Below are 26,988 nucleotides of genomic sequence, written 5' to 3'. Positions count from 1 at the left end.
TTATTATTTTTTATTAAAGATAGTAATTTTTGTAATTATTATAATTAATAAATAACTGCACATAAGTTTAGAAGTTTAGTAATAAAAAAAATGTGGGCTTGAGAGCCATCCCCCGGTATGTAAGTGTCTTGTACGGCACGGGTAAGCTAGGGTTAAAACTAAACATGCAGTCCTGATGAGCACATCTGACCATGAAATGGACGTAAAACGAGGTTTTACATGTTTGTGTCTCAATTTAAATGTTGATGTCATAAAATATGAAACAAATGTCAATATCAAAATATTTGATGTTTCGGGACAATTAAAAATCTTTACTGTTCACAACACATATGCAGAAGTATACATACGTATTATGTGAATTTATGTATATAACAGTTGGGCTGAAAAGTTCGTAGGCTAACATAGTAAAAAATATTCTTTTGACAAAATTCGATTTTATTATTCAATATAGTTGCCTTTGAGGGTGATACAACGATTATAGCGGTCATACAATTTTTCGATGCCATTTTTATAGTACGATTTCTCTTTAGCCTCAAAATAGGCCTCAGTTTCGGCGATTACCTCTTCATCAGTGCTAAATTTCTTTCCAGCGAGCATTCTTTTAAGGTCTGCAAACTGGAAAAAGTCACTGGGGGCCAGATCTGGAGAATATGGTGGATGGGGAAGCAATTCGTAGTCTAATTCATATAATTTTGCCATCGTTTTCATTGATTTGTGACACAGTGCATTGTCTTGATGAAACAGCACTTTTTTCTTCTTCAAATGGGGCCGTTTTCGCATGTTCAAATATTCATGCACAATATGTCCAACACGTTCCTTTGATATTTTTAAAGTCTCAGCTATCTCGATCAACTTCACTTTACGATCATTTAAAATTATTTTGTGGACTTTTTTGATGTTTTCGTCGGTAACAGCCTCTTTGGGGCGTCCACTGCGTGCATCGTCTTCGATGCTCATTTCGCCTCGTTTAAATTTAGCAAACCACTTCTCAACGGTTGATTTTCCTGTTGCAGAGTCCGAATAATGTTTATCAAGCCAAGCCTTGGCTTCAATAGTATTTTTTTTCGCCAAAAAGCAATGCTTTATTAATACACAAAATTCTTTTTTATCCATTTTTTCACAATAACAAAAGCTGCTTCACTCACAATGCTATATCTCACGAACTAATTATCCGGCAGCTGTGAAATTTATACACGTATCTTTTGAAGGTTAGTACTAAGTAAAAATCACATGGATTTAATTCTAGTAACGCCATCTATGAGTCAGCCTATGAACTTTTCACCCCAACTGTTATTCTGTTTAACAGAGCTGTGAGACAGAAGTGACACTTGGTTCTTCGAAACCAACCTTTAGAAGTAAATGCAACCTTTTGAACCGAAGCAACATAAGCTGCAAGTGTCGCTTGTCACTTGGCCTCTACTGTTTTCTCAGTGAACTTTCAGACCGAAGCTACAAGTGACATGTGTCACTTGGAAGCAGACCCTCAGTAATCCATTCAACCTTTTGACCCAAAGTGCGACAACGAGCTAAACGTGTCACTTGCATGTTGCTCGAACTATACTGTTTTCTCAAATTGTGCATCGTGCCACTTCAGTCTGTTGTTCTTGCATGCACGGTGAATGTTTTGCTTTATACTGAAGGAGACTATGTCGCTTGTCATCTGTGGCTGAAAGCTCCTTCAATGGTGTGCATCATGTCACCTTGGTCTTGTTTGTGCATGCGTGTTGGATGCTTGCTTAGACTGAAGGGGCGCTTGTCACTTCAATGTGACACCCCCCACTGTCATGTGTTGCTTCGGTCTGAATGTTCTCTATACAAGATTGTTAGCTACTTCATCAGAGATTGATTTAATTTAGATCAAATTGCAAGTACTGTTGTTGTAAAAGGCCGGCTTTTTGAGAGAAGGTTCCGTTTATAATCATGAATGGGCCTCTGGTGTGGAATAAAGTAATGCTGATGCCTTGTAATAAGAAGGCATCTGACGTTCAATCTACAGTGGAGGCAGAGTGCTTCAGATCTCATTTCAAACTGTAGGTCCAGTCCAGATTTCTTAAATAGATTTTTTTTGCCATTTGTGGCCAGTCTTATTTGCTTCTGCATCAGTTTTAGTGCCAGTGCTTTTCAACCACCGGGCTGCAAAAGGTCCTTTGCACCCAGGGGGTTGATGTAATTTAAATCTAATTATATATAATTATATATATACATAATTGAACTATGATTATGCCATGGTTGATATACAGTATTAATATTAATTAAGGGTGCATATTAATTTCCATATAAACTTTAAAGATCAGAAATGTATTTGTGAGGGATTTTTTTTGATTCAGGGGATCGACTTGTAAGAAATACATTTACTGGCTGTGATTTGACGAAGGTTGAGAAGCACTGCAACAAGCGACCAAAATACATCACTAGTTGTTCCGTGACCAGGTTTAACCGCCATTTAACCAAGTTATACATGATGTACTGGAAAGCCAGAATACAAATATATTTTACTGAACACAAAATTTAGTGTAAAGAAATTTGATACTAGATTTTCAAAAGGTAGAGCAGTATTTTCTTTTTTTGCTTCATTAACGTTTCAATATAACAAATTCAAACATTGAAAATCATATCATACTATTAGGTTCTATTAAAAACACAAACAAAACTACTCCAGTTATGTGAATATGTTTATACTACATAGATATATCTAATAAGCCTACTGAAATATGAAGATAACACTAGGAAAGAACAGCCCATTCAAAAAAGCCAGCCAGCTTTTTTGAAAACACTGTTTATATGTAGCTACGAATTTCATATTGTAAATTGAATTTTATATTTAGAAATGAGTGTCTATTTTACAGTAGGGAGATAAACTAAAACCATGGAAAAGGAAAAATTCTTCCAACTCCTGTATTTTCATTGATTTGAGACACACTTGTTAAAAAAGCCGCAGAAAAAACTCCATTTTTTTTTTTTCGAAAGAGCCAGTTTTTTTTCGGACCACTTCCAACTATGAATTTCTTTAGTAATGATATTTTTTTAAAAAAACACTATAAAAGTGAAATGGCCACATCCCATGATTTTTCACTTTATAACGGAACATTTTGTAACACCGAGAAAAGCGGCGTTGTTCTGGCAGAATTCAATACAATATAATACAATATATTTATTCATCGTTAGACATTGTACAATGCAATAGATGTCGTCAGTTTTTGGTTACATATTTGTTATTGTATATATGTAAATATATAATTATATATATAGAGAGGGATTACATGGAACTACAATATGTTATAGATACTAATATGAGAGTATATGCATATATAAAGTAAGAGAACATAGACATAAGACAACTATAATATTAGTGACGATGAAATAATATAAATATGGCAGTGGCAATATATATAACAATAATTCATAAAACAGGAAATAAACAATACAATACATTCTAGAATATTAAATCATTTTTGGGATGGATTTCGAATTCTTCTAGATTGTAGAAGACCTTTTCTTTTAACCAGGGTTGAAGTACACTTTTAAATTTTTTAAGAGAGACACTGTGAGCATCTTCTGGTAACATGTTGAATAACTTAATTCCTAAATACTTGTAACTATTTTGTGTTTTACTTAATCTGATTGATGGTGTGTCGAGCTTGTAACAGAATCTTGTATTGTGTCTGTGCACAGTGTGTCTTGCGTTATAATTATGTACATTTTATTTTGTATACACTAGACAGGTAAATATATATAAACTTGGCACAGTCATTATTTTTAGTTCTTTAAAGAGATTTTTACAGGAAACAGACTGATCAAAGACTCCTGCCATGCTTCGTAAGGCTTTTTCTGCCAGATAAATACATCCCCAGCACCAGATGTGTTTCCCCACAAGAGAATTCCATAAGTCAGAAGGCTATGAAAATATGCATAATATGATTGCAGCAACAAATTCTTGCTAATGCATGTTCTAAGCTTTTTAAGTAGAAATACCACCCTGGCAAGTTTGGAACATAGGTGATTTGTTTGCGACTCCCAAGATAATTTGGAGTCTAAGTGTAAACCAAGAAGTTTTACAGAAGTCCATTCATGGCTATTTCCTAATGTAAAAAATATTTTCTCTGTTTTATTTTCATTAATTGTAAGTTGATTTGTTTCAAACCAAAAAGTGGATCTTTCCTCTATATCCTTATCAAGCTTCTCAACTGTAAATTTGTCACTGCCCACTGTAAGGAATGTGGTATCATCTGCATATAAAACAGTCTTATGAGGAATAATATTAGGTAAGTCATTTATATAAATATTGGACAACAATGGGCCGAACATCCTTGTGGAACTCCATTTTTTATATTTAAGAATTCTGATTTTATGTTGTTTACAGTGACCATTTGTTGTCTATTTGATAAGTAGGATTTTATTAGAGCAAGTTCAGTTTCTTTGATGCCATAGAAGTGTAATTTTTTTATTAATATTTGATGGGAAACAGAGTCAAAGGCTTTACTCAGATCGATAAGTGTTGCACTTACAGAAAGTTTGGATTCAAATGCATCTAACACTGTGGAAACAATGGTTTCATTCGCTTTCACAGTGGATAGATGGGCTCTGAAACCATATTGTGCACTTGTATATAAATTATTATTTGTGAAATAGCTATCGAGTTGATTATATAAACAGTGTTCTATAATTTTGGAGACAATGGGAACAAGTGATATAGGACGGTAATTGTCGGGGCTCGATTTATCACCCTTTTTATACACGGGTACGACGACCGAGAGCTTGAGGCAGGAGGGAAAGTGCCCACAATACATCATCCAGTTTATGAGAATGCAAAGTGGGTGCTGTAGAATATCAATGATTCTTTTTAAAATAAAGTTCGACATTCCATAAATGTCTTCCGATTTTGAATTATTTAGTTTTTGTGCTGCTTTTAAAATATCAGCAGGTTGGGTCTCATGCCACCGGAAGTCAGTTAAAATGTTACCGATGTCTTGTGACATGAGATTATTATATTCATAATCAAATTGATTCATAGAATTGTGGTTTGTATCCAATTTGTTACCTACCCTGACAAAGAAATCATTAAATTCGCTTGGAGTAATCGGAACATTTTCTTTTCTTCTGGGTTTCCCTCTGCCCAATTCTGCCTTAATGACATTCCAAGCTGCTTTGCATTTATTATTGGAGTTATTAATAAATTTATCATTTGCTGTGCATTTAGCTTTTCTAATTTCTGATCTGTAAATATTTCTTAATTTGAGATATCTGTTCTTATCTGCGTTACCATTCGAGCATGCATCTCCCATCACATCAGCAGTATTTATTTATTTGGCGAGAATACAAAGTAAGTTCCTGAGTGCTACAAATCCATAACATAATTTTGATCTTACATTCTTCTACTACAAGATAAACAAGGGACAGAAGTGAAAGCTTTGGGAAGCACAGTGGAGGAGGGGGAAGGTGGTGTGTATTGAGACTCATTGTATACAGGAGAGTGTATGATATTCTTCTCTTGGACCACATAGCAACATTAAATAGGTATGATGTCATTTTCTCTTGATCGGCGTAGCAACAGTTATGAGCTACAACTAAGAAAGTCATTTTTTGAACCTGAATTGCACTGTGCATTATATATGAGATATAATTGTTTATTGTTTTCCCCCATCAAAAATAGGGTGTGCATTATGCAACTGTATTTACAGTATTTTTGAATATTTTTTTGGGCTATCCTCATATACTTTCTCTAAAGCATCATAGAGATCATTTTTTTCAGCATCTGTAGTTATTTCTGTGGGGTATGGGCATTGATTATACTATAATGCAAGAACTCTCCTTTAACTCTTAATGTCAATAATCTTGGACTTATAGCTTTAATTCCTATCGCTAGATGTTTTAGTTATTTATGAACTATGAACCCAGTTCCTAGCATATGCAACCATTTATCACAGCTACAGAAGATAGTTTCTTCTCTCTTTTCCAAAACTCCTTCCCCATCGAACGTTCTTCTTGCAATGCCAGTAACACATTTATTTGATCCAGCATTATCCTCAATGCCCCTTCCCTATACAAAGATAGTACATTCCAACTCCCTTCCCTCTTGAACTAGTCCATTTTGCATGTTAGTCCGTCGTTGGTAGATCTGTCCGGCTACATTTCTTAGAGATCTCGCAATGTGGTGCTTTTTACGTCAGCCCCACATCCAACCTCCATTCTTGGAGGACCAGGATTTCTTTAGGGTTTACTGCCATAAGGCAGCTGGCTTCACTATGACTTATGAGCCCACCCCACCTTTGGAGATCCATCCCCTCCTTGCAAGGCAGCAGAGGTTGAGCTTATTTAGTGGCGGCTCTTTCTCACCACATCACAGTATTTTCTCCGGAGCCTTGCAGTATTTATTGAGATGCTGCTGCCGCTCTACATCTACTGCCTCCTCCAATCCTGCTGCTGCTTGTCTGTCGCTGTTCCCAGCTAACCACCATATCTGCTGATCCTTTCCTTATCCGCAACTTGAGGACGGACCTGGTGGCATACAGCTCTGCCCCTGGGAATGTTTCCTAACCATAATTTTCTCTTCCATCCCCTTTACCACTTGTAATCGAATAAATTGATCTATTCATGTGCTATCTTTCTGTATTATTTATTTTCTCCCAAAACATGTTTCACTAGAAGCAGTCCTAGTCATCTTAAGGGTAATATTTGATCCATTGCATATTAGTTATGTGGAAATTAAACACTTTTTAAATTCATTAAATATGTTAAAGATAAACATGGCCAAATTGAATTTATGTTATTTTCTTTATGACGGTTCTTTAATTTGTATCCACTTGTATGCTTTCAGACTGGTGAAAATGCTTCCAAGAAAATTAAGAAAGAAGAATCTGATAGAGTTAAAAAGGAGTCAGATGAGGTAAGAAATTTTTCAATATTATGTAGATGTAAATATTACATTGATTTTTCAATGGTAGCGTCATCGCCTTCTAATCAACCTTCCGGGTTTGATACCCAGTGGAGGCACAAGTGGTTCGGATCCCACTTTAAACTGTAGGTCCAGTCCCGATTAGCCTTACTGTGCATAAAGTGGACTTGAAACCCAAAATTAATTAATCAATCAACACATTGATTTTTTTTAATTTCCTGCCTTTTATTATAATAAGATTAATACAAGTGAAAGCATCTACATACAGTACTTTTTCCTCTCCTTGTTTGATTTTTTGTCAACAATCAATATGGTTATACTGCTCAAGAACTTCACTAGTCTGAGTTGAAAAAAAAAGTAAGGTTAAAAAAGTAAGGGAAGTTAAAAATATGTTAAAATTTAAAATCCTGACTCACATCAGTTTTTACATGCAGCTGGTAGTGTGAAAGTTTTGTTGTCCTCTGCTTATGGCCTTGCTGACAGTGGCATGCCCATGGGTGGGTTGATGGGGGTCATAACCTACACCTTTGGCACATTATTCCTAGAGAAACATCAAAGGCAAAAAATATGGCATAATGAGGACTAACTACTAAAGAAAAGTATAATCCCCCCCCTACCATTTCGAAAATCCTGGGCACACCACTGCTTGCTGATTTTACATTCAATCGTGCATTGCTACATAACTCTTCTTACTGTGTTACACCTCCTCCTCACTTCCTGAATCAATTATTCTGGTTAGTGGAATTCTTCCAATGTTTAGCCTCCCCGATGGCGAAGTGGTAGCGTTGTCGACTTGCAATCAAGGGGTCCCGGGTTTGATACCCGGTGGAGGCATATAGTGGTTCGGATCCCACTTTAAACTGTAGGTCCAGTCCCGATTAGCCTTACTGTGCATAAAGTAGACTTAAAACACCAAATCAATCAATCTTCCAATATGTACTGGTTGTCAAGAAATGCTACCCATTGGTATGATTTTTTTTTTACAATACTCCTTTTGTATTGTGAAGCAAGTTTCCCATAATTTCTAATTATTTGTCAATATATATACATATTTTTGTTTTTGCAAGGAAATGTTTCTAAGTACATATTGATTTTGCAGTACGTGTGTACTTAATGCTTACATGCTTTTTACATGTTCCTTGTATCATTGTTTTAGATTCTGGCCTCTTTCACCAATAGAAGTATATTTTTTACTTACATCTGCTCTTTCTTCATGTTTATTATAGAATTTTTGGTGGTTATTCAACTCTTCTAAAATTCTTTGATAGATTGAATGCTATTTCTAATTTTAAAATGTGTAGAATGTGATTATACAAATACTGAGTCTGATTATTGTTCTCTGTTTTATCCAAACAGGATGATGATGATGATGATGACGATGATGATGATGATAAAGAAGATGATGAGGATGACGATGATGATGAAGAAGAAGAGGATGATGATGATGACGACGACGATGATGATGACTTTGATGATGATGAAGAAGATGACGATGATGATGAAGAGGAGGAGGAAGATGCTACTGGTGCAGCAGATGATGATGATGATGATGATGACGACGATGACGATGATGATGATGGCAATTATGAAGAATATGATGTAAGTTACCATAATTGTTGAGACAAACTGTTAATAATATATGTATATTGGGTGAGTCATCTAAAATTACCACCGGAAATATTTCGTGAACAACAATAAATATTGAAAAACTGGTTTCACAGATATATAGGTATGAAGAGAGAGAGGCTCATAAAATTAGTGGACACAATACGTTCAACTACGTAAGGAACTATGATTTTCAACATAAACGTAGTTTCTTTTTAATGGAAACTCCATTTTATTTTCAGCTCATTTGAAAGTTCGGAAAAATCATTAAGAAGGGTGTTTGTTACATTGTAATACGTCAAGTAGTTCTTGAGTAATTGTAACCTGAAGTTGAGCGTGAAGGTGCACTTCACTATGCCTGTCGACAGAGCCGAGCGCAAATGCCGTTGCACATACAGCCTGCACGCATGTGCTTCATTTTTCGTACACTTGCCTGTCATAGATAAGAATCATCCCGGCCTTTTCAGTCTAAAAATAGTATTTTCTCAGCAACAGTTCTGACGTACATACACTATCACAAACATCTTGTTAATTATTGCACTTTGTTACTCTCTTGCTTTATTTGATAAATTTGATGAATCAATTTGAAGGGAAAAATGTATAAGCTGCAAAGTTTAAAAGTTGAAAACTTAAAGATTTGTCATGACCAAACGACAAGAGTTGATTGTTCCAATGTACTAAAAATTATGACCTAAATAAATGAACACCAATTAAAAATTGAAAGACGTTAATGTACTAACACTTATGTATGTAACTGATGGCGGAATGTTTAAAATATATACTTTTTAATTAACAATTATTTGTTAACTCAGAAAGATGTATCAGAACCTTTTAGATAATTTGTCAAAGCTTACTTATGTACAAACTACACATTTGATTGTAACCCGCAGTTGTTGGAATGTAACAACTTTCCTAAGCATAATGCATAGTATGCAGAAGAGTAACATGTTTGTTACGATACACAAATGGCATCAAAAGGGGGATATGTATGTTACGACACATGACTCAACTTGTGAGAATGTTTGTTTCAAGTGTCAACTTCACGTTGCAATTACTTGAGAACTATTTGATGTATTACAATGTAACAAACGCCCTTCTTAATGATTTTTCCGAACTTTCAAATGAGCTGAAAATAAGAAAGTGTTTCCATTAAAAGAAAAACTAAGTTTGTGTTGAAAATCATGCTTCCTTATGCTTCCTTACATAGTTGAACGTCTTGTGTGCACTAATTTCATGAGCCCCTCTCATACCTGTATATCTGCGAAAGCAGTTTCTCAATATTTATTGTTGTTCACGAAATATTTCCGGTGGTAATTTTAGGTGACTCCCCCTGTATATGTATATATATATATATATATGCCATTTTCGGCATTTCATCACATGAACGTCTGTGTTTATTTTCACTTATAGAATTTATGTTGTTTCTAAAGTTTGTTTCCAACGCTTAGGAGGTGATTCTATAAGTGAAAATAAACACAGAAGTTCATGTATGTGACGAAATGCCGGAAACTGCACCCATTCAGATTTATTGAAGTGGAAAAAGGTTCAAAAATTATGTATACAAGGAAATAGTGGCACAACGGCCAACCATATGACTGCATCGAAGGGCGTTCCACAAAGAAATGCAGCATGCTCTGTTCAAAAAGACACATGCACATGGCAGATGTGGGAAGTAGGGATGGCCAAAAAGATCCGGAATTGGGATTCCGGAAAATTTGAAATCCGGATTTTGGAGGGAATCTGGATTTCGGAGCAAGAAGAATTACGGAGGCAAAAACAGGTTCTGGAAGGATAACAGATTACAGAGGGAAACCGAATTTTGGAGGGAAAACTGATTTTGATCCATATTTTCAATAATTGTCTCATGAATTTAACAATATACTCTAATCTACCAGCCCAATGTCAGACTGTGTTCCATGTAGTACACCCTGGACTTCATTTAACAGACTAACGAAAGTATGGTGTCTGGATTCACAATCCTACATGGAGGTTTTTTGTGATTTTGTGATCTGCCCATGAGTGTTTGTCATTGTCCCTAATTCTGCTTCATCTTATCACAATTCATCCTCGTCTTTACGATTAGCCAAAAGTGGAAGAAAAGCAAAGTTAAATGCAACAAATAAATCAAATAAATTAATGTAAAATGTCGTTCAACTAATAAAGTATGGGCTATGATAAATTTCTTCTTAATTTAAAGGGATAAGATAAAATATCCCCTGTACAGTCACTGACCCTTCTGGGCTATAACAATTCCATTAACTTTCAATGGAATCGTTACAACCCAGAAGTGTCCATGACTGTACAAAGCGAAGTACATACTGAGCAATTGAAGGGCATCAGGGAAGGGACACACAAATGAGAGAAGTAGGGAGGCCATATCAAGATTCACACAGGAAAGATAGATTGATTGAGTTGGTGGTTTAAGTCCACTTTATGCACAGTAAGGCTAATGGGGACTGGACCTACAGTTTAAAGTGTGATTGAAAGATAGGAATGATAGCCAAGAGGCTTTTAACAGGTGACGACATCTGCTATTTTCGCTACTTTTTTCTAGACTGGAGGGGATAGAGAAAATTTTAATCAGAAGATTTGGTGAACGGATTACCTGTGCATGCAGAGAGAGGGGGGGGGTGGGGTTAATACAAGCAGAGAAAAATGGTGGATGGGAAAAATAAGATGTACAAAAGCAATGAGAAAAGGTGAAAGAAATACAAAAGAATTCAGGGCAGGGCAAGGGAATAACTTTATATCTGTCAACCCTAATTTATTAGTATTTGGCTCCTGCCCAGCCGGTCAAAATTTTCTGGTGCCGCGCATGAATGAAGCCGACTGTGCTTAGTAATATAGTAGATTTCCCTTCTTTTATGAAATGATTGCACTACTTTATGTTTTCATTTTTGACCATAAAATAATTGGTACAGGTTAACAAAAAAGTTATTATGTGAGATCTGTTCAGTAACAATCAGATGTAATTTGAATATTTTTTTTGTACGTAAGATACAAGAGCAACTGCGGCGCCTGTATTAATCATGTAGGTTTGCTGAGAGGGCTTGGAATGAAATTTTGGGGGTGTGGTGTTGAAAATAAAGAAAACATGCATTCTTTAACCATTACATCAAATACCAATGAACATTTAATAGGCTTTTATGAAAATATGCCAATGAAACTAAAGACTACTAGTCACTTGTTTCAGTTTTTTGTTTGTTTTGGTCACTACAAGTGCATGTTTTGTAATTTGAAACTAACAAAGCTTGTTTATGCAGTCCAATGACCATATACTGTGTCTTAAAAAAGAAAAAGAAATTTATAACAAAAAAAATAGTAATGGTGGAAGAAAGACAACAGCCAATAATAATTTTAGGGACTCCCCCTCCCCCTTAATAGAGGCTTAATAGAGGAAATCATATGCGAGTTCTCTTTCAGATTACGATCAATGTTTGTTGTCTACAATGACAGCGATGTTACTCCAATGTGACGACAAAGTTTTAGTAAGTCATACATAACGTAACATGGCAGATGCGGAGGAAAATTAAGTGGTGCTGAAACCCCCCTTCGCACCTTTTTCCCCATGCCACACATACATAAGAGCAAGAAAAGTTTGGTCGAAAGCAGATGCAAATGATTATATTCTTTCAGTGTCAGAAAGTGCTTGAAGCGCAAACTTGTCCAATCTATCAAAATATCGCTCTTGTGCAACTGCTACGACAGATAAGGAGCCATCGAGCAATGTTGGTATCCTTTTTATCCGAAACAAAGAACTTTGTACAATATTCCTGCAACAACACTGATCACAAGTGTCCTCCGAAATCCAGATTTCCTCCAAAATCAGGATTCCCTCTGAAATCCAGATTCCCTCCGAAATCCGGATTCTCCATTTTTACTATCCGGATTCCGGATTTGGCCATCCCTAGTGTGAAGTTGATGTGCAAGGGATTCCCCAAAGGAAGCGAATGGGTCTGTTTAAGTCATGTGGTTAGGGAAGGGTTTAGCGAGATGTGTTATCTGCGGAAAGTGATATGTGGAGACTGACAACCTAGAAGAACGCGAATATCCATAGTGGACATCACCATTACGTAGAAAATCAAAGATGGTGGTGGTGCTGCGCTAGGTTGTATATGTGTCGACATGTTCACTGTGTGCAGAGAGGAGGTGCCGAGGGAACCACATCACAGACGATTTTCAAACTGTCTGCCATTAACTTCCACACAGAGATGACAACGCCGAATCAACGATTGTCTAGTGCGAGCAAACAACCCTGCGGTGTCTGCTGTCATCGCTGCGGCGATATTTATGTGTGCAACAAAATCCTTGGCTGATACTACAGGTGTTTGGTATACGAGGCGTTTCATCTCTCCCCATAGAAAGAAGTCTAGGGGAGTGATGTCCGGCGATCTTACTGGCCACGTCACAGGCCCACCCCTACCAATACACCGATTGTGGAACAAGCTATTGAGGAAGTGACGAACATTTTGTTCGAAATGTGGTGGTGCACCATCGTGTTGGAACCATAGTCCTTGCCTTAGTGCCAAGGGAACGTCCTCCAACAGTTCAGGCAAAACATCACGAAGAAATGCATGATATGTGCCACCACACAGGCGAACAGGGAAAATGTACGGCCCAATCAAATGGTCATGCACTATCCCACACCACACAATAACCACAAACCTGTGCTGGTGGTGTGCCACGAGAATTGCATGTGGATTTGTAAAATCCCAAACGTGATTGTTTTTACTACTGAACATGCCCGTTTTGGTGAACGTTGCTATGTTGGTCCATAACACCCTGTTTGCAAAATTCGGGATAGTTTCCATCTGATGCAAAAACGATTGGCAAAACACCACATGTGGACCAAAGTCCTGAGGTAAAAGGTCTTGTACCTTTTGGAGTTTGAAGGGGTACATCCCCTCCTCAGACAGTATGCGCCACACATTAACATGGGAAGTGTTGTGGGCACTGGCTATAGCGCACATACTGGTGTCAGGACGATCCCTGACAGCATTTAACACCGCATGCACAAACTGATCTGTGCGCACACTTTATGGTCTTTCAATTTCTCAACGGGGTGGTAGCACTAATCCTGTTTCCCGAAGTCGAGTATGCACTCTTTGAAAGAAGGTGTGCGACGGCAGCCTCCTATTTGGAAAACGTTCCCCATGAAAACGCTGTGCTGCATGGCTATTACTTCCTGTCTTCCCGTAAATGAGATGCATGTCTGCCAGCTCCTCTGCAGTGTATGCAGCCATCCCTATTGCTGGATATCTACCGACCCATAGACAATGAACACTAGTGCACTGTACACGATGGGCTGTGCCTATCGATAACACCTAGCATTGCCTATTGCGAGGTTTGCCCAATTCGCGAAGTTCACGTCCTTCCAGTCGTATGTATTCAACTGCAAACATGTGATGGTAACCTGATGCTGATATCGCAGTACGTGAAGCACGAATGGCAGCAACAGGTGCTTTCCTGCCAGAAGAAAACTACTGTGTTAACGCCCCAAGCAGGAAACGCCAAAGTCAAGGTCATGCTTCGGCCTTGTGGGTATGTACAAATATCGACAACACAACATTGCGACCAAAAACATTGCCCGGGTCGCCCATGCTAATCTCCAAAAAACCTTTCCTTCCCCCATGACTTCAACAGACCCATTCGTTTCCTTTGGGGAATCCCTTGCGCATCAACTTCACACATATGCCATGTGCTTTTTTGAATAGAGCATGCCGCATTTCTTTGTGGAACGCCCTTCGCCGCGGTCATATGGTTAGCTGTTGTGCCACTATTTCCTTGTAAACATAATTTTCACACTTTTTTCCACTTCAATAAATCCGTATGGGTGCCGTTTTTGGCATTTCATCACATGAACTTCTGTGTTTATTTTCACTTGTAGAATCACCTCCTAAGAGTTGGAAACGAACTTTAGAAACACCCTGTATATGGCTGTACTGACACAATTATTTTTACAAATACAGATACAGTAGATCCAAAATGTAAATTTTATCTACTTTCAGCAGCAATGTCCAATACAAAATCATAGGTATAGACCTCTATGGAATTTTTGTGAATACTGATAAGCTACCAATATATCTTGGCTGATAGTAGTTTGTACCTAAACTGATCCAAATACTTCTACCAATGTCAGTATTTGATGTCTCAGCTAATCAAAGCTACTTGGAATAATGATATATGAGGGGCATTCAGAAAACAATACTGCTCCTAAAGAATGAAAACAATTAGAGATAGTCCAATGGATGTTTTGTAGTAGCAGAGCAACATGTCTCCAATTGTTTAGGCATGTTACTAAAGTAATCTACAAATGTTGTTTTGCATTAGAGGTCCTCTACTGAGTGAGTGTATGTGATACCCAACATTTTTAAAGAGGAGCAAAGGGCAGTCATTAAGTTTCCTGCCAGACTCAAGAAGACTGCCATGGAGACACACGGAATGATTGAGGAGGCTTAAAGGTGATGATACTGTTTCTCATGCACTGACTTTTGATTGGCATAAAACAAATTTTCAGGGAAACAAGCTGAAAAACTTAAAATGCGGGAAATCGAGGAGAATTTTATTACATTTTGCTATGTTGGGACAATCAAGATTGAATGTAAAATGAGGTATAATGTAACATCCGGGAACGTAAAATCGGGGTTCCACTGTATTAACCTTGTTTGCTTATAGTGGTTCATGTGATAACCTCAGTCTCATTATTTTTTAAATTCTCCTTGCATCGTAGCCTTGTCATATCAGTATTTATATTTTCTTCTCAAAATAAATATGTAAAAAAATTATGTTTTTTAATTTATTCTTTTCCAGAATAATGATGATTCTGATGATGAATAGAATGGAATGGCACCAATAATACATTACATCATCACATCACATACTGTCACTGTAAAGTATGTGAAATATCAGATGGCAAGACAGCAAAAACTACTGAAGACAGGAGTTAAGCAAGTTTATTTTAAGTGACATCCAGATGACTGAAATCAAATCCAGGTGATAACAACCAGTGCGGATTTTGTGCAGACTGAACTACTGGTGGAAAACATCAGGCAGGTTAAAGATTGGACGAAAGAGTAACGTATAGGCAGTGTGGTATTTAAGAAATTTCCATAGGGGGCAAATTCTACTGATTGTCTAGAGACAGCATGAGATAATGCTTTATACACACACACACACACATATATATGTTTGTGGCTTCTAGAGGAGAGGGGTTGCAGGGTGGTATCTCGACAATTTTAAATGGAGTCACTCCACACTTTGTTTTATGTCACACCCCCAAAAAAAGCTTGAACAAAACATATGTTAAATAATTGCTGAAAATTGCCAATTTAAATTTGTATCTTGACAGAAAGAAAGGCCAAGTCCACTTTATGATCGGAACAGCTAATCGAGACTGGGCCTACAATTTTTAAACTGAGATTTTGACACCCACCCCCTAAAATCTATAGTATGGGACCTAACTTTTGGGAATCAGAATCGAACTTGGCCATAACTTTGGTGGGGGGAGAACAGATTCAAAAAGTTTTATACCCCATAAAAGTAGCACCCAAGACTACTTTGCTAAGTTATGGTTATATTTGCGAAATCATTAAAAATAATTGTTAACTTGCTTCTCAGGTCCCAGGAGGTTAACACAACTTCCATTATCTTGTTAATTCTGAAAATGTTTTAGGTGGGCAAGTGCCCCTACCTAATTAGTCTGGGATTCCTTGAATACAAGACAATAGCGATTACCACTATTATGTTTCTAACCTCCATCATTGTGTACGTAATTTCATAATCAATTGTTGTTATGGAACTGATCAAGAGAATGAATTCAATATCGATTCTTCTGTACTTTTAGTCATGATATTTTATAAATGTGTTTAGCTTGCTGCAAAATTACAAAACTACCAACTTGACAATGCATGCTCAAGCTGAAAAATATTTCCAACAAAGGATACGAAATTCCAACTCGTCAATGTGTTTTGGTTTGATTGATATAGTTTATTTACTTCACTTTTCTGCCACTTCTGGCTAATTGCGAAGATGGGGATGAGTGATGATATGATGAAATTGATGAATGAACACTCACAAATACCCATGCCCAGGCTGGGATTCCAACCCGGAACCCTTGGCATCGTAGCACAATGTGCTAACCACTCCACCATGGGACCGCCCCATGTGTTTTTAATTCAGTGATGTTGAAAGATGTATGGTGTAACGTCACTAGATATCAAGCCATGGCCATGTAATTTTTCATTTGTTAAATTTTTCACAGGCAACCAACAATCAAAATGAACTCACCACTTTAACACTCCTGCCTTCTTGTGCAGATGCACTTGCAAATTTTCAGAACGCATCCTTTGATCAACACAGCCTTCACCGCCACCATTCCAGATTTTGTTCATTTTGAAGCAGATTCCTGATATTGCAGAGTCTGGAACTCGTAATGTTCACTTTTCCCACTAACATTCTAGCTTCACAAAGAAATCTACTTCATTGTTCTAAAAAGAGCACACTTGTTCATTAAAAAATGTTCGTAAAGAGCTATCGCGCTCAAGTCAAAAAATCCATGTAGGCTATCTTCATGCACTATTGTTCTTAAATGTTTAATAATCGCACAAATGCAACAGATAGTGTTGCTTGTGTGCAAAGATTCAATTCAAGAAACGGATGTTGTTGGTCAACAATGACACAATTCGAACTGTCTTTGAGGTGAGCACTGGATAGAAATAGCTGCTCCTTTTGTTTGTTGTTCATTAACTTATAAGATGTATCAACAATAAAAAGCTCGGTTGTATTAGTCAACGAGCACCACAAATAAGTTCATGACTCAGTGTTTATTATTATTATTTAATACGTGAGTGGTTGTCAAATGGGTTCTCATTAACATATCAGAAGATGGTAGAAGAAGAAGAATGGAAGAGTAAAATATCCTGGTTGTGAATGGATGGTGCAGTTGAAAGTGTTACATACAAGTTTGGTGTTAAAGTGTAGTTTTTACCCTGTGTTCAAGATATTTATTACTTAGCACAAATACATTAGACTGCTCTCTATATCTGTTAGTGATGTGAATTTTAGTAAACTGTTTTGCATTTTGATTATGTCCTAACTTGACAATCCTGTGGAAGAATCCTAGAGATGCAATCAAATCACGGAGTTAGAGAACTTTGTATCATGGATCCAGTGGGATGCACAATTATTGGTTAGCAAATTGTAAATGACTAATTTCTTTACAACCTACCTGCTTGTTAAGGAATGACTATTTACGTATGTTGGTGCAGTTGTTGTCAGCAACTTGTTTCAGTTCTTAAAGATCACATTGTGTAGAATGAAGAGAATCAACATAGTATAGAGAATTTGCTTGCATCCACTGTACATATCTCAGGCAAGAAAATGTTTAGACAAAAGTTGATAATTATCATTCCAAGAGTGGTGGTCTCTGATTCAGTAAGTTAAACTGTCTGAATTCCCAGGTAAAGCTGAAACATTTACACAGAATCATCATCAATTAATGGTGATGGAATTAATATGCTTGTTGTGAAGTGTGTTATCTTTTTCCTTGTATAACAATACATATTGCATGATTGTAAATCCACAAATCTGGTAATATGATTCATAAGCATAGAAAGATTAAAAAAAAATGTAGATTATATCTGTTGTGTTTTAATTTGTATGTTCAGGAAAGAGAGAGTGAGTGTATGGGTAAAGGTGAGAATGTGTTGTTTTACTTCATTCAGAGTTAAACAATTAAATATAAAGAATTTTATATACATCAGTTTGTCACACAGAAAAGTATTAAATAAACTACATATAAATAAATACTTCCACATATTATTGTAGATATATTGCTGTAAGTATTTATGAAGAACATTATATATTTTATTCCTATGTATTTGTGTATTTACAACCATCTTGTACAGTTGCAGAATGTTTTGAAGAAATCTGTATTTTCATGATTGAATTTTGTTTACTGTATCTGTAGTTCATAAAGAAATTGCATATATATAAACTTTTGTATTTGTGGAGTAGCTGTAATTAAATAGTTAACCCATCGCCTTGTCTAGTTGTCAGATGACGGTCTTGGAAGCCATATGCTTAACTTATCTAGTCATCGAATCGGCGGCATGCTATATTTGTCCTTGTAGTTTTTCTTTTTGCCAACAGATGGCAGAAGCTGACAGTTACGTTACACTAGACTTCTTGTTGAATGTATTGCCAACTTTTTCATACTACTGAAGTGCTTCGTTTGCTTTGTTTCTCATATAAACAAAAGGTTGATTGTCCTTTGTTGGAAACATGTCGCGCAAGAGGCTTGTGGACGATAAAGTTATCGAAAACCTGCTTTTGGAGAGCGATCATGAAGATAATTTGGAATTAGTTAGTGAAAGTGATGATGGTGGATCTTCTAGTGCTATCGAGAGTGAAAGTTCAGGCAGTGAAAGTTGTGAAAGTGTTGCTTGTAACAGGGGCGGACCACCTGTTGCTAAGAAGAGCAAGGAAGAATCGTGGAAGTAGAGTTCTTCATGTTCCCCAAATGATTTACCTAGGAAAATAGCATTTTCAGGTACTCCTGGGTTTGATAATATTGTTTTGCGATCTTTAGGGGTTAGTCCTACAGCTTGTGAGGTTTTCACCAAATTTCTAAAACATGATTTCTGGGAAAATATTTCGAATGAGACAAATTCTTGTGCAAAAAGCAAAATAGAAACTCAAGTAGACACGGAAACTCAGTCAGGGAACAGTAATGAAACAAAATGGTTTGATACAACTCCGGATGAAATTAAAGCTTTAATTTGTCTGTGTGTCCTCCAGTCACAAGTGAAAAAAGAAAGTTTGCAGTTATTGGAGCACAAGGAAAATAACAGAAACTCCTTTCTTTGCAACTGTTATGCCCTACATGAGATTTCTTTTCATTATGCAATATCTGCATTTTGTAAACAATGAGGACATTGACCCCCAAGATAAATTAGGCAACCTTTAGATTACATAAACAAAAAATTTCACAACATGTACACTCCAGAGCAAGATATTGCCATTGATGAGAGCCTTGTAAAATGCAGAGGGAGACTTTCATTTGTGCAGTTCAACCCAACTAAAAGAGCAAGGTTTGGAATAAAGTATTATAAATTATGCAAATCTTCTAGTGGATATTGTTACCAATTCAGAATTTATACAGGGGCAAAGGTTACTGCAGAAAAAGTACCTGAACATGAGCATGTTGTGCTTGAACTGATGGATTCTCTTCTCCACAAAGGATATACATTATATATAGACAATTGGTATACATCCCCAACACTGTGCAATAAACTTCGAAATGCCAACACCAATGTTTTAGGCACAGTCAGAATGTCCAGAAAACAAATGCCTGTCGAACTGAAAGAAGTGAAACTGAAAGTTGAGGCATCAGCTGTGTACAGTCATCGCGTGCTAGCTCTCAAATGGATAGACAGAAAACCTGTTTGCATGTTATCTACTGTGCATGATGGTGTACACATGATAAACACCGGAAAATTAAACAGGAAGTCAAGTCAACCTATTCTAAAGCCCAGAACAGTAATAAAATACAACAAGGGAATGGGTGGGTTTGACAAAATGGACCAACAGTTAGCTTCATTTCCCATCATCTCAAAGCATATAAAAATATATTTTTTTATTTGCTGGATCTAGCTTTCTTCAATTCATATGTAATGTACAAGAAGGTAAAGCCTACAGTAAAGCGACTCAAATTCAACGAGTTTAGATTGTTGGTTGTGGAGCAATTGCTTGCTGAACTTGTGTTACCAGAGTATGCGAGAAGAGGACGCCCTTTTGCGGATATGCCCGTGAGACTTCAATGTGCCAACTGGGGACATTTTCCAAGACAGATCCCCCCAAATCCAGTAAAAACCAACCCTTCAAGACAGTGCAAGGTGTGTTCTGCACACAATAAGAAATCCAGCAGCAGGTGGGAATGCGAAAAGTGCAAGGTGGCACTCCATATACCAGAGTGCTTCAAGGTGTACCATACAAGGCATACATATTAGGTAAGTTTCTTGTTTTCATATCGATATAGTTCATATATTAGTGTTATGTAGACACCATTATCTGTAATTGGTGAAAGTTTCATGCAGATCTGACTTCCAGTTACCAAGATATTCAATTTTGAAATCCATACTGCAAACTAAAATTCCGCTCTTCAGATTTAAATCATAATTCACAGACACAGAATGGACATTTAAATGGTAAACGGATGGGTTAATAGAAACTAGTTTTTTCTGAAAATAATTTGGGGAAAATGAAAAGACAGAAATGAATCCCATCTCTCTTGCAACATGATGGTTGTCATGTATATTTAATATGCAAATACTTGAACCTGTTTCTTTATCTGATAAATGGGGTTGTAGTAAAGAGCCAGAAAACATAAAACTTTGTGTTCCTGTTTGTTATGGCTTTCATGTAACATCCAAATCTCCTTTGGATAAAAATGCATAATATCTTTACTGGGTTCCACTTTTTTGGAAGAAACTCAAACACCTTTTTGGTCAAGTCCCACCCTTCGAGGAGTTGTGATATCACCAAAATTTGCAGTGTGTTAATGCTAAGAGATCCTAACCTAACAATGAAGACATTTGACCCTGACTTGAGGAGGGTGGGGCTTGACCAAAAAGGTGATGGAGTTTCATGCAAAATATCACACCCTCCTTACTGCCTCCCATCCTCCAACTAGATGAAGAAAACTTGTTTATTAAATTGACTTTTACCCTGAATATGCATTCTACTTGTAATATATAGAGTAATGAAAGTGTTCTTCTTCATTCTCTGGTTCCTCAATTATTTCTTATTTTTTCTGACACCATTACCATAATTAATGTGTGATATCTGACTGCTGAGTATCAGTGAGAACCACTTAGCTACATGAATGCCATAACATCTATAACAGAAGTGATGCAGCAGCTGTAGTTATTTTAAGTTGCTTTTCTATTTCCCTAGGTTAACTGTGACTAATGGATGGATTGTGAATTGATAAAATAGATAAATGAACATAATGAAACATACCCAGGATTGGAACTAGTACTTCAGGCTTTCCAATGCACTGGACCATAAAGGATGGCAAAGCATTTCCAAATTCTCCTCCCATTGCAACACCACTGTTGTTTTCTTTTAACTTTTAAATATTTAAAAAATTAATATTCCAGGCTGGATGGGTGATCTAATATGGATAGTAACAAGTCTCCCATTTTCCTTCAAGGTGCCATTCCTAGCATTGGGGTGCGAGCAGGGTCACTCCAGAGGGGTTGAAGGCAGCTTTCCTACAAAAAAGGACATGATATACAGGGAAAAATATGTCCAGCAGTAACTACTAAATAATGCATCTGTAGTTTTGCCTCAAATTTTTATTTGTTTTTATCAGTGGAATACATATTTTCAAAAGCAATTATTATATATTCTTTTTTACAGTAATCCTAAAATCCTATTAGTTCTAATATGTTGCCACGTTTTCTTGTATTGAGGAATGGTGGGACAAAGGCAGGGAAGGTATAATCCCCAACCCTTCTTTTGCACACACTAGGGTTGATGGCCCTTGGGATGATTCTCAGGTGAAAGTGTTTGCCCTCACACCATTTGAGTCTGCCCTTGCATCAAACCAGCGAGATTGGTCCTTTTCCTAAAGTTTTTTTTTTCATCCTCATCGTTCAGTGTCCCAGATGATAGGCATAGCCAAAAATGTGCTCACAAGGTCAAGGTCTCTCCCAAAATGTTGCCAAGTTATCTAGAAAAAGTGATCGATTCACTGAAACTGTAGTTGCACAAGTGTCTATGGCACATATGGTGTAGATCATGACAATTTTCATCTAAGAAACCAGCAATTGGAAAAACATCACAATGAGAGCAAAATCTTGTGCAATGAAACAAACAAATTTTGACCAAATGTTTGCCTGTAACTCTTCCTATCACCACTCAGAAAGATTGTTCTCCACCTTTATCAATTAAAGCTGAGATGATGAATGCCTTAGTGGGACTAAATCCTAACAATTGATACTGTGCACAGATTACACTGGAAGAAATGTTAAATATGTTTTAAGAAAGTCCAGGATGCATACCATTGTAAGCAGCATACAAAAAGAAACTGAACTTTTACAAAATTGAGAAAATGGTAATATTCACCAGCTATTTGGACCTGTCTCCAAAGTACTCCCCTCCACTGTGAACACACCGCTCCCAACATTTCTTCCAGTCCTGTAATGCCTGCTGGATCTCTAGTTTTGGAATGGTCTGTAGGTCCCGTAGCAAATTCTCCTTGATCTCTTCTATTGTCTGGAATCTGTGACCTTTGAGGGTTGATTTCAACTTGGGGAATAAGAAGAAGTCTGCTGGTGCCAAATCAGGGGAGTAGACTGGTTGTAAGACAACAGGTGTCTGGTGCTTTGCCAATAACTCCCTGACGAGTGAGGAATGAGCATGTGCATTATTGTGACAAACCATCCAGGACAGGACTTGTTCTGCCATATCTGTGCCCTATTGAGTCACACCTTTTCTCGTAATTATTGCAGGATGTTAACGTAGAATGCTGCGCTCACTGTGGAACCATGGGGTACAAACTCCGAATATATGATTCCCTGCCAGTCAAAGAACACGATCAACATCACTTGAACATGAGATCTACTCATTTGTCATTCTCGATGGAGGTTCGGCCTGATCTGAAACATCTGTTCCATTCTTAACACTGTGTTTGACTGAAACATTCTTCGCCATAGGCTTCATGTAACATGTTGTATGTCTCTTTGAAAGTTTTCTGCAATATCATACATGCTTGCTGCTCTTCCAGTTCCTTCATGGTAGAGTATCTGAAAATCTCAGAGGGCACTCCACGCAATTTACTGTGTTACTGTGGTTAGCAACAACTTTGAAACTGTGCCAAGTTGATAACTAAGGACACTGCTAGGCACCACCACTGTCAGCTGCCTTCAACAAATTTATATACAAACTTTACAAAGAGAGTTTGGTTTCTTTTTGAACAGACCTTGTATTTTTGAATGATAAAAAATTACAACTGAAATTATGCAATTGTATTAATCGTTAGTTGTAAACTAATTTATGGATACATTTGTCACAATGGATATACATGGTGACGGGTAGATTGCATTATTTCAGTACTTTCCACCCTACCAGTTCTTCCACGGAAACAGTGCCAGAAGAAGAAATAGTGTCACGAGACAAAGGTGGTGGGAATATTTTCTGAGGCCAGTCCTAAATGCTATATAAAAATGCCTATTTGGGCTTTTGTGCAGTTTTTCTGTTTTGTTTGCTGGAAGGGGTGGTAGAGGAACAGACTAGTTGCCTGGGGTTTTCCTCCCCACTGTCTTGCATGTTTGTTGTAAAATGCCTCTATGTTTGTTTTATTTTATTTCAAATTTGTGAATTATTTACCAGTATGTGAAAAAGTAAAATGAGGCCCTGAGCAGTCGCTCCCTGCACAAATCTCAGTGTCTTTCGGGAGATCCACTCGTGGAGCAAGCTAGTAAAGTTAATCCTTCACTTAAAGTTTTTTCATCTCCCAAAATTTCGGCAGCCCTTTCTTTCAGCACACCCTATCTTTAACCCCCCCCCCCTCTTTTAACATTCATGGCAATTGCCCCTTAACTATTACCTTGTCATATATGTATTAAAATACCCCAAAATTTCGTTTAATTTAATTCCCACTATGCAAAATATTTATCAATAGCTGAAAAAATAAACCAAGAGCCTTGTGAGACTGTCACCCACCAGCTCCCCTTCAGGGAGCAGTCACCCCCGTTAATCTGTCTTTGTATGTGTTGTAAAATGACAGAATGTGTGTTTCATTTAATTTTAACTGAATATTAATCAATATCTGCATATATAAAGCACTTGTTACAAGGCTGCTGTTCTTCAGGCTCCTCAGGATGGGATGGGAACTGCACCATTGTCCCTTCTGCCCCTTTATTCCACTCTTGTATGTGACTTGAAATGCCACAATGTTTTGTGCATTACATTCCAACTGTGCAAGTTATTTATCAATGTATGAGAAAGATAATACAAGACACCCCACCTAGTGGTTGCATGACCTTGCAGTTGGTGGTGGGGCTTGCGTACTCTGATGATCCACTAGGCTATACCAGCGTTAGCATAGCTACTGGTAGGGTCTCCCATGCTGGACAGCCTAGTGGTAAAGAGTCATACTAAGCAACCTACTGGTCAATGGCGGAAGAAGATGGATGGCCATCTCAACGGCAAAGGAGGTGGAAGAACCAGGAACCAGGAGGAGTAACACCTCTTTTAAAAACCTTGGTCCAGCTGACCCCGGCTGGTAGTACCTTGTAAGGGCCCATTGCCAGGGTTACGGTGAAGACCTCAACGGCAATTATGGCGGAGAAGGAGACCTTTGGAATGGCATAGCTGGCAGAAGAGGCACTCATTCTCATAGAGTATAAATATGAGAAAAAGCCACTGTCTTGTGGAGAGGAGGGATCCTCAAAGACTAGGGGAGAAAACCCCGACAGAAAATTAGCCTGCTTGGAGGCTTAGGTGGCAGCCCCATCACCAAGATCGGGTGCTGTGGGCCAATAAACTGCACACTTTAAATCACACTATTAAAGAAACATCAACAAGAGGAAGCCAAACAGATTCTAAGACGACGACATTTGGCCTGAAAAGGACAACGAGAATTGGAATATGGAATGTAAGAACCCTGCGGGAGAGTGGAAAACTACGGCAGGCAGTGGCCTGCATGAAGAGCTATTGTCTGAGCGTCCTAGGTATAAGTGAAGTGAGATGGTCATAGTTTGGAGAGGTAAATACCTATGAAGGAGTTACATTCATATATTCTGGAAGACCTGAGGGTGAAGCTGTGAGCCGTGATGGTGTGAGTATATTGATGGACAAGGAAGCAAAAAGGAGCCTTATTAAATGGTATCCAGTGTCAGCGAGAATAATTGTGGCATATTTCAAAACCAATATCAGAAGCATGGTTGTCATACAGTGTTATGCACCCATAGAAGTAGCAGAGCCTGAAGATAAACAGAGTTTTATAGGCAGCTCAATGAAAGAATAAAGAAGCAAAAGAGGAAGGATATCATAATAATTGGAGGAGATTTAAAAACAAAGGTTGTGCAGGACAACGAAGGCCTTGAGCATGTCATGGGTGAACATGGCTTAGGAGAATGAAATCAGAATGGACAACTTTTTGTTAACTTCTGTGCTAGCCATGATTTATGGCACCAGACCATAGAACAGAAAATCAGATAGACCACGTGTCAATTGGACGGAGGTGGTGACGTTCGCTACAGGATGTAAGAAACAAGAGAGGCGCAGACATTGGGAGTGACTAACTTTAAAATGAAAATTCAAGCTCAGAAGAAGTGAATGGAACAAACAAGGGAGCGGTATGATGTTAGTAAGTTGAAGGATAAGAATCTCCAGGAAACCTTCAGGATTGAACTGAGAAATCGGTTCCAAGTATTGACCGATGGAAGTGAGGAGAATGAAACCATTGAAAGAAAATGGACAAAAATCCGATCTGCTTTCGCAGAATTAAGTGAAAAGGTTCTGGGCTTTAAGGATAGGAGGAAAAAAGATTGGATGTCTCTGCAGACCTGGGAAAAAATTAATGAGCGAAAATAATTAGGAGGCAATGAACTCGAGCAGGACAAGGACAAGGAAAGCAGAATTGCAAACAAAGTATACAAAGAAGGATCGAGAAGTAAAGAGTAGTGTTCGTAGGGATCAAAGAAATTGGGTAGACAATCTGTCCCAACAGGTGGATGAAGCAGCAAAAAAGATAAATCTTAAAGAACTATACAGCATCACAAAAGTTCTGTCAAGGAAACAGATGCAGAGAAATCGACCAGTGAGAAGTAAAGACGGTACCCTCCTTACAAATATTGAGGATCAACTGAAACGTTGGAAGGAGCACTTCTCTGCAACCCTTAATCGCTCTGTGGATGCTCAGATAGACCAGGGGGAAGATGAAAACGATAATGATGGTGATGTTGACCCCAGTGTAAGAATTAGGATGCATGTTCCAACCAGTAGGAGAAATTAAACAGGTTCTGAAAGAGGTACGTAATGGTAAGGCAGCTGGTGTTGACAACGTACCACCGGAAGTGATGAAAAGTGACATAAACAACACGACATATATGTTGCAGCCAGATGCATGGTGTGCATGTAGCCGCTGTTACCACAGGTAACACCAAAATATAAAGAATTGAAGAACCCGTCTTAAACTATTATTACGTACATAAACTGGTAATATTGTCGTAAAGTAAACATTGCAGACTGACATTTTTTCTGACACCGACAAAAGCGAAGAGGAGGACTGATCCGGTACCCTCCTCAGGCAACATGAGGAAAGGGCCCTGAGCCCACCCAAGGAAGACTTCGCGTTGCGGCAAAGACTGACTGCGGGAGGAGGAGGCGGGTTTTTGGCATTCCTGTTTAGCCGGCGCAGTTGCCAGTGATCCTTACCGGAAACAGACCAGTGTTGCCATATTCAATTGACAGAAAAGAGC

General features: G+C 37.7%; 1 protein-coding gene across 2 annotated transcripts in view; it reads left to right on the top strand.

Moving 5' to 3' along the window:
• LOC145978657 (uncharacterized) overlaps positions 1-18,483 on the top strand; it is a 56,937-nt gene extending 38,454 nt beyond the window's left edge. For both annotated transcript variants that reach the window (XM_083111431.1, XM_083111422.1), the window contains exons 7-9: positions 6,815-6,883; positions 8,249-8,491; positions 15,308-18,483. In XM_083111431.1, coding sequence (XP_082967557.1) covers positions 6,815-6,883; positions 8,249-8,491; positions 15,308-15,334 — 339 coding nt within the window. In that variant the 3' untranslated portion in view covers positions 15,335-18,483. The remainder of the gene's footprint in view (positions 1-6,814; positions 6,884-8,248; positions 8,492-15,307) is intronic.
• The last annotated feature ends 8,505 nt before the right edge of the window (positions 18,484-26,988 follow it).

Source organism: Lepisma saccharinum, chromosome 1, assembly GCF_977018435.1.
Source record: "Lepisma saccharinum chromosome 1, izLepSacc3.1, whole genome shotgun sequence".
NCBI classification, from domain to species: domain Eukaryota; kingdom Metazoa; phylum Arthropoda; class Insecta; order Zygentoma; family Lepismatidae; genus Lepisma; species Lepisma saccharinum.
The sequence above is the reverse complement of the archived record's forward strand: the minus strand, read 5'-3'. Positions and strand labels throughout refer to the sequence as shown.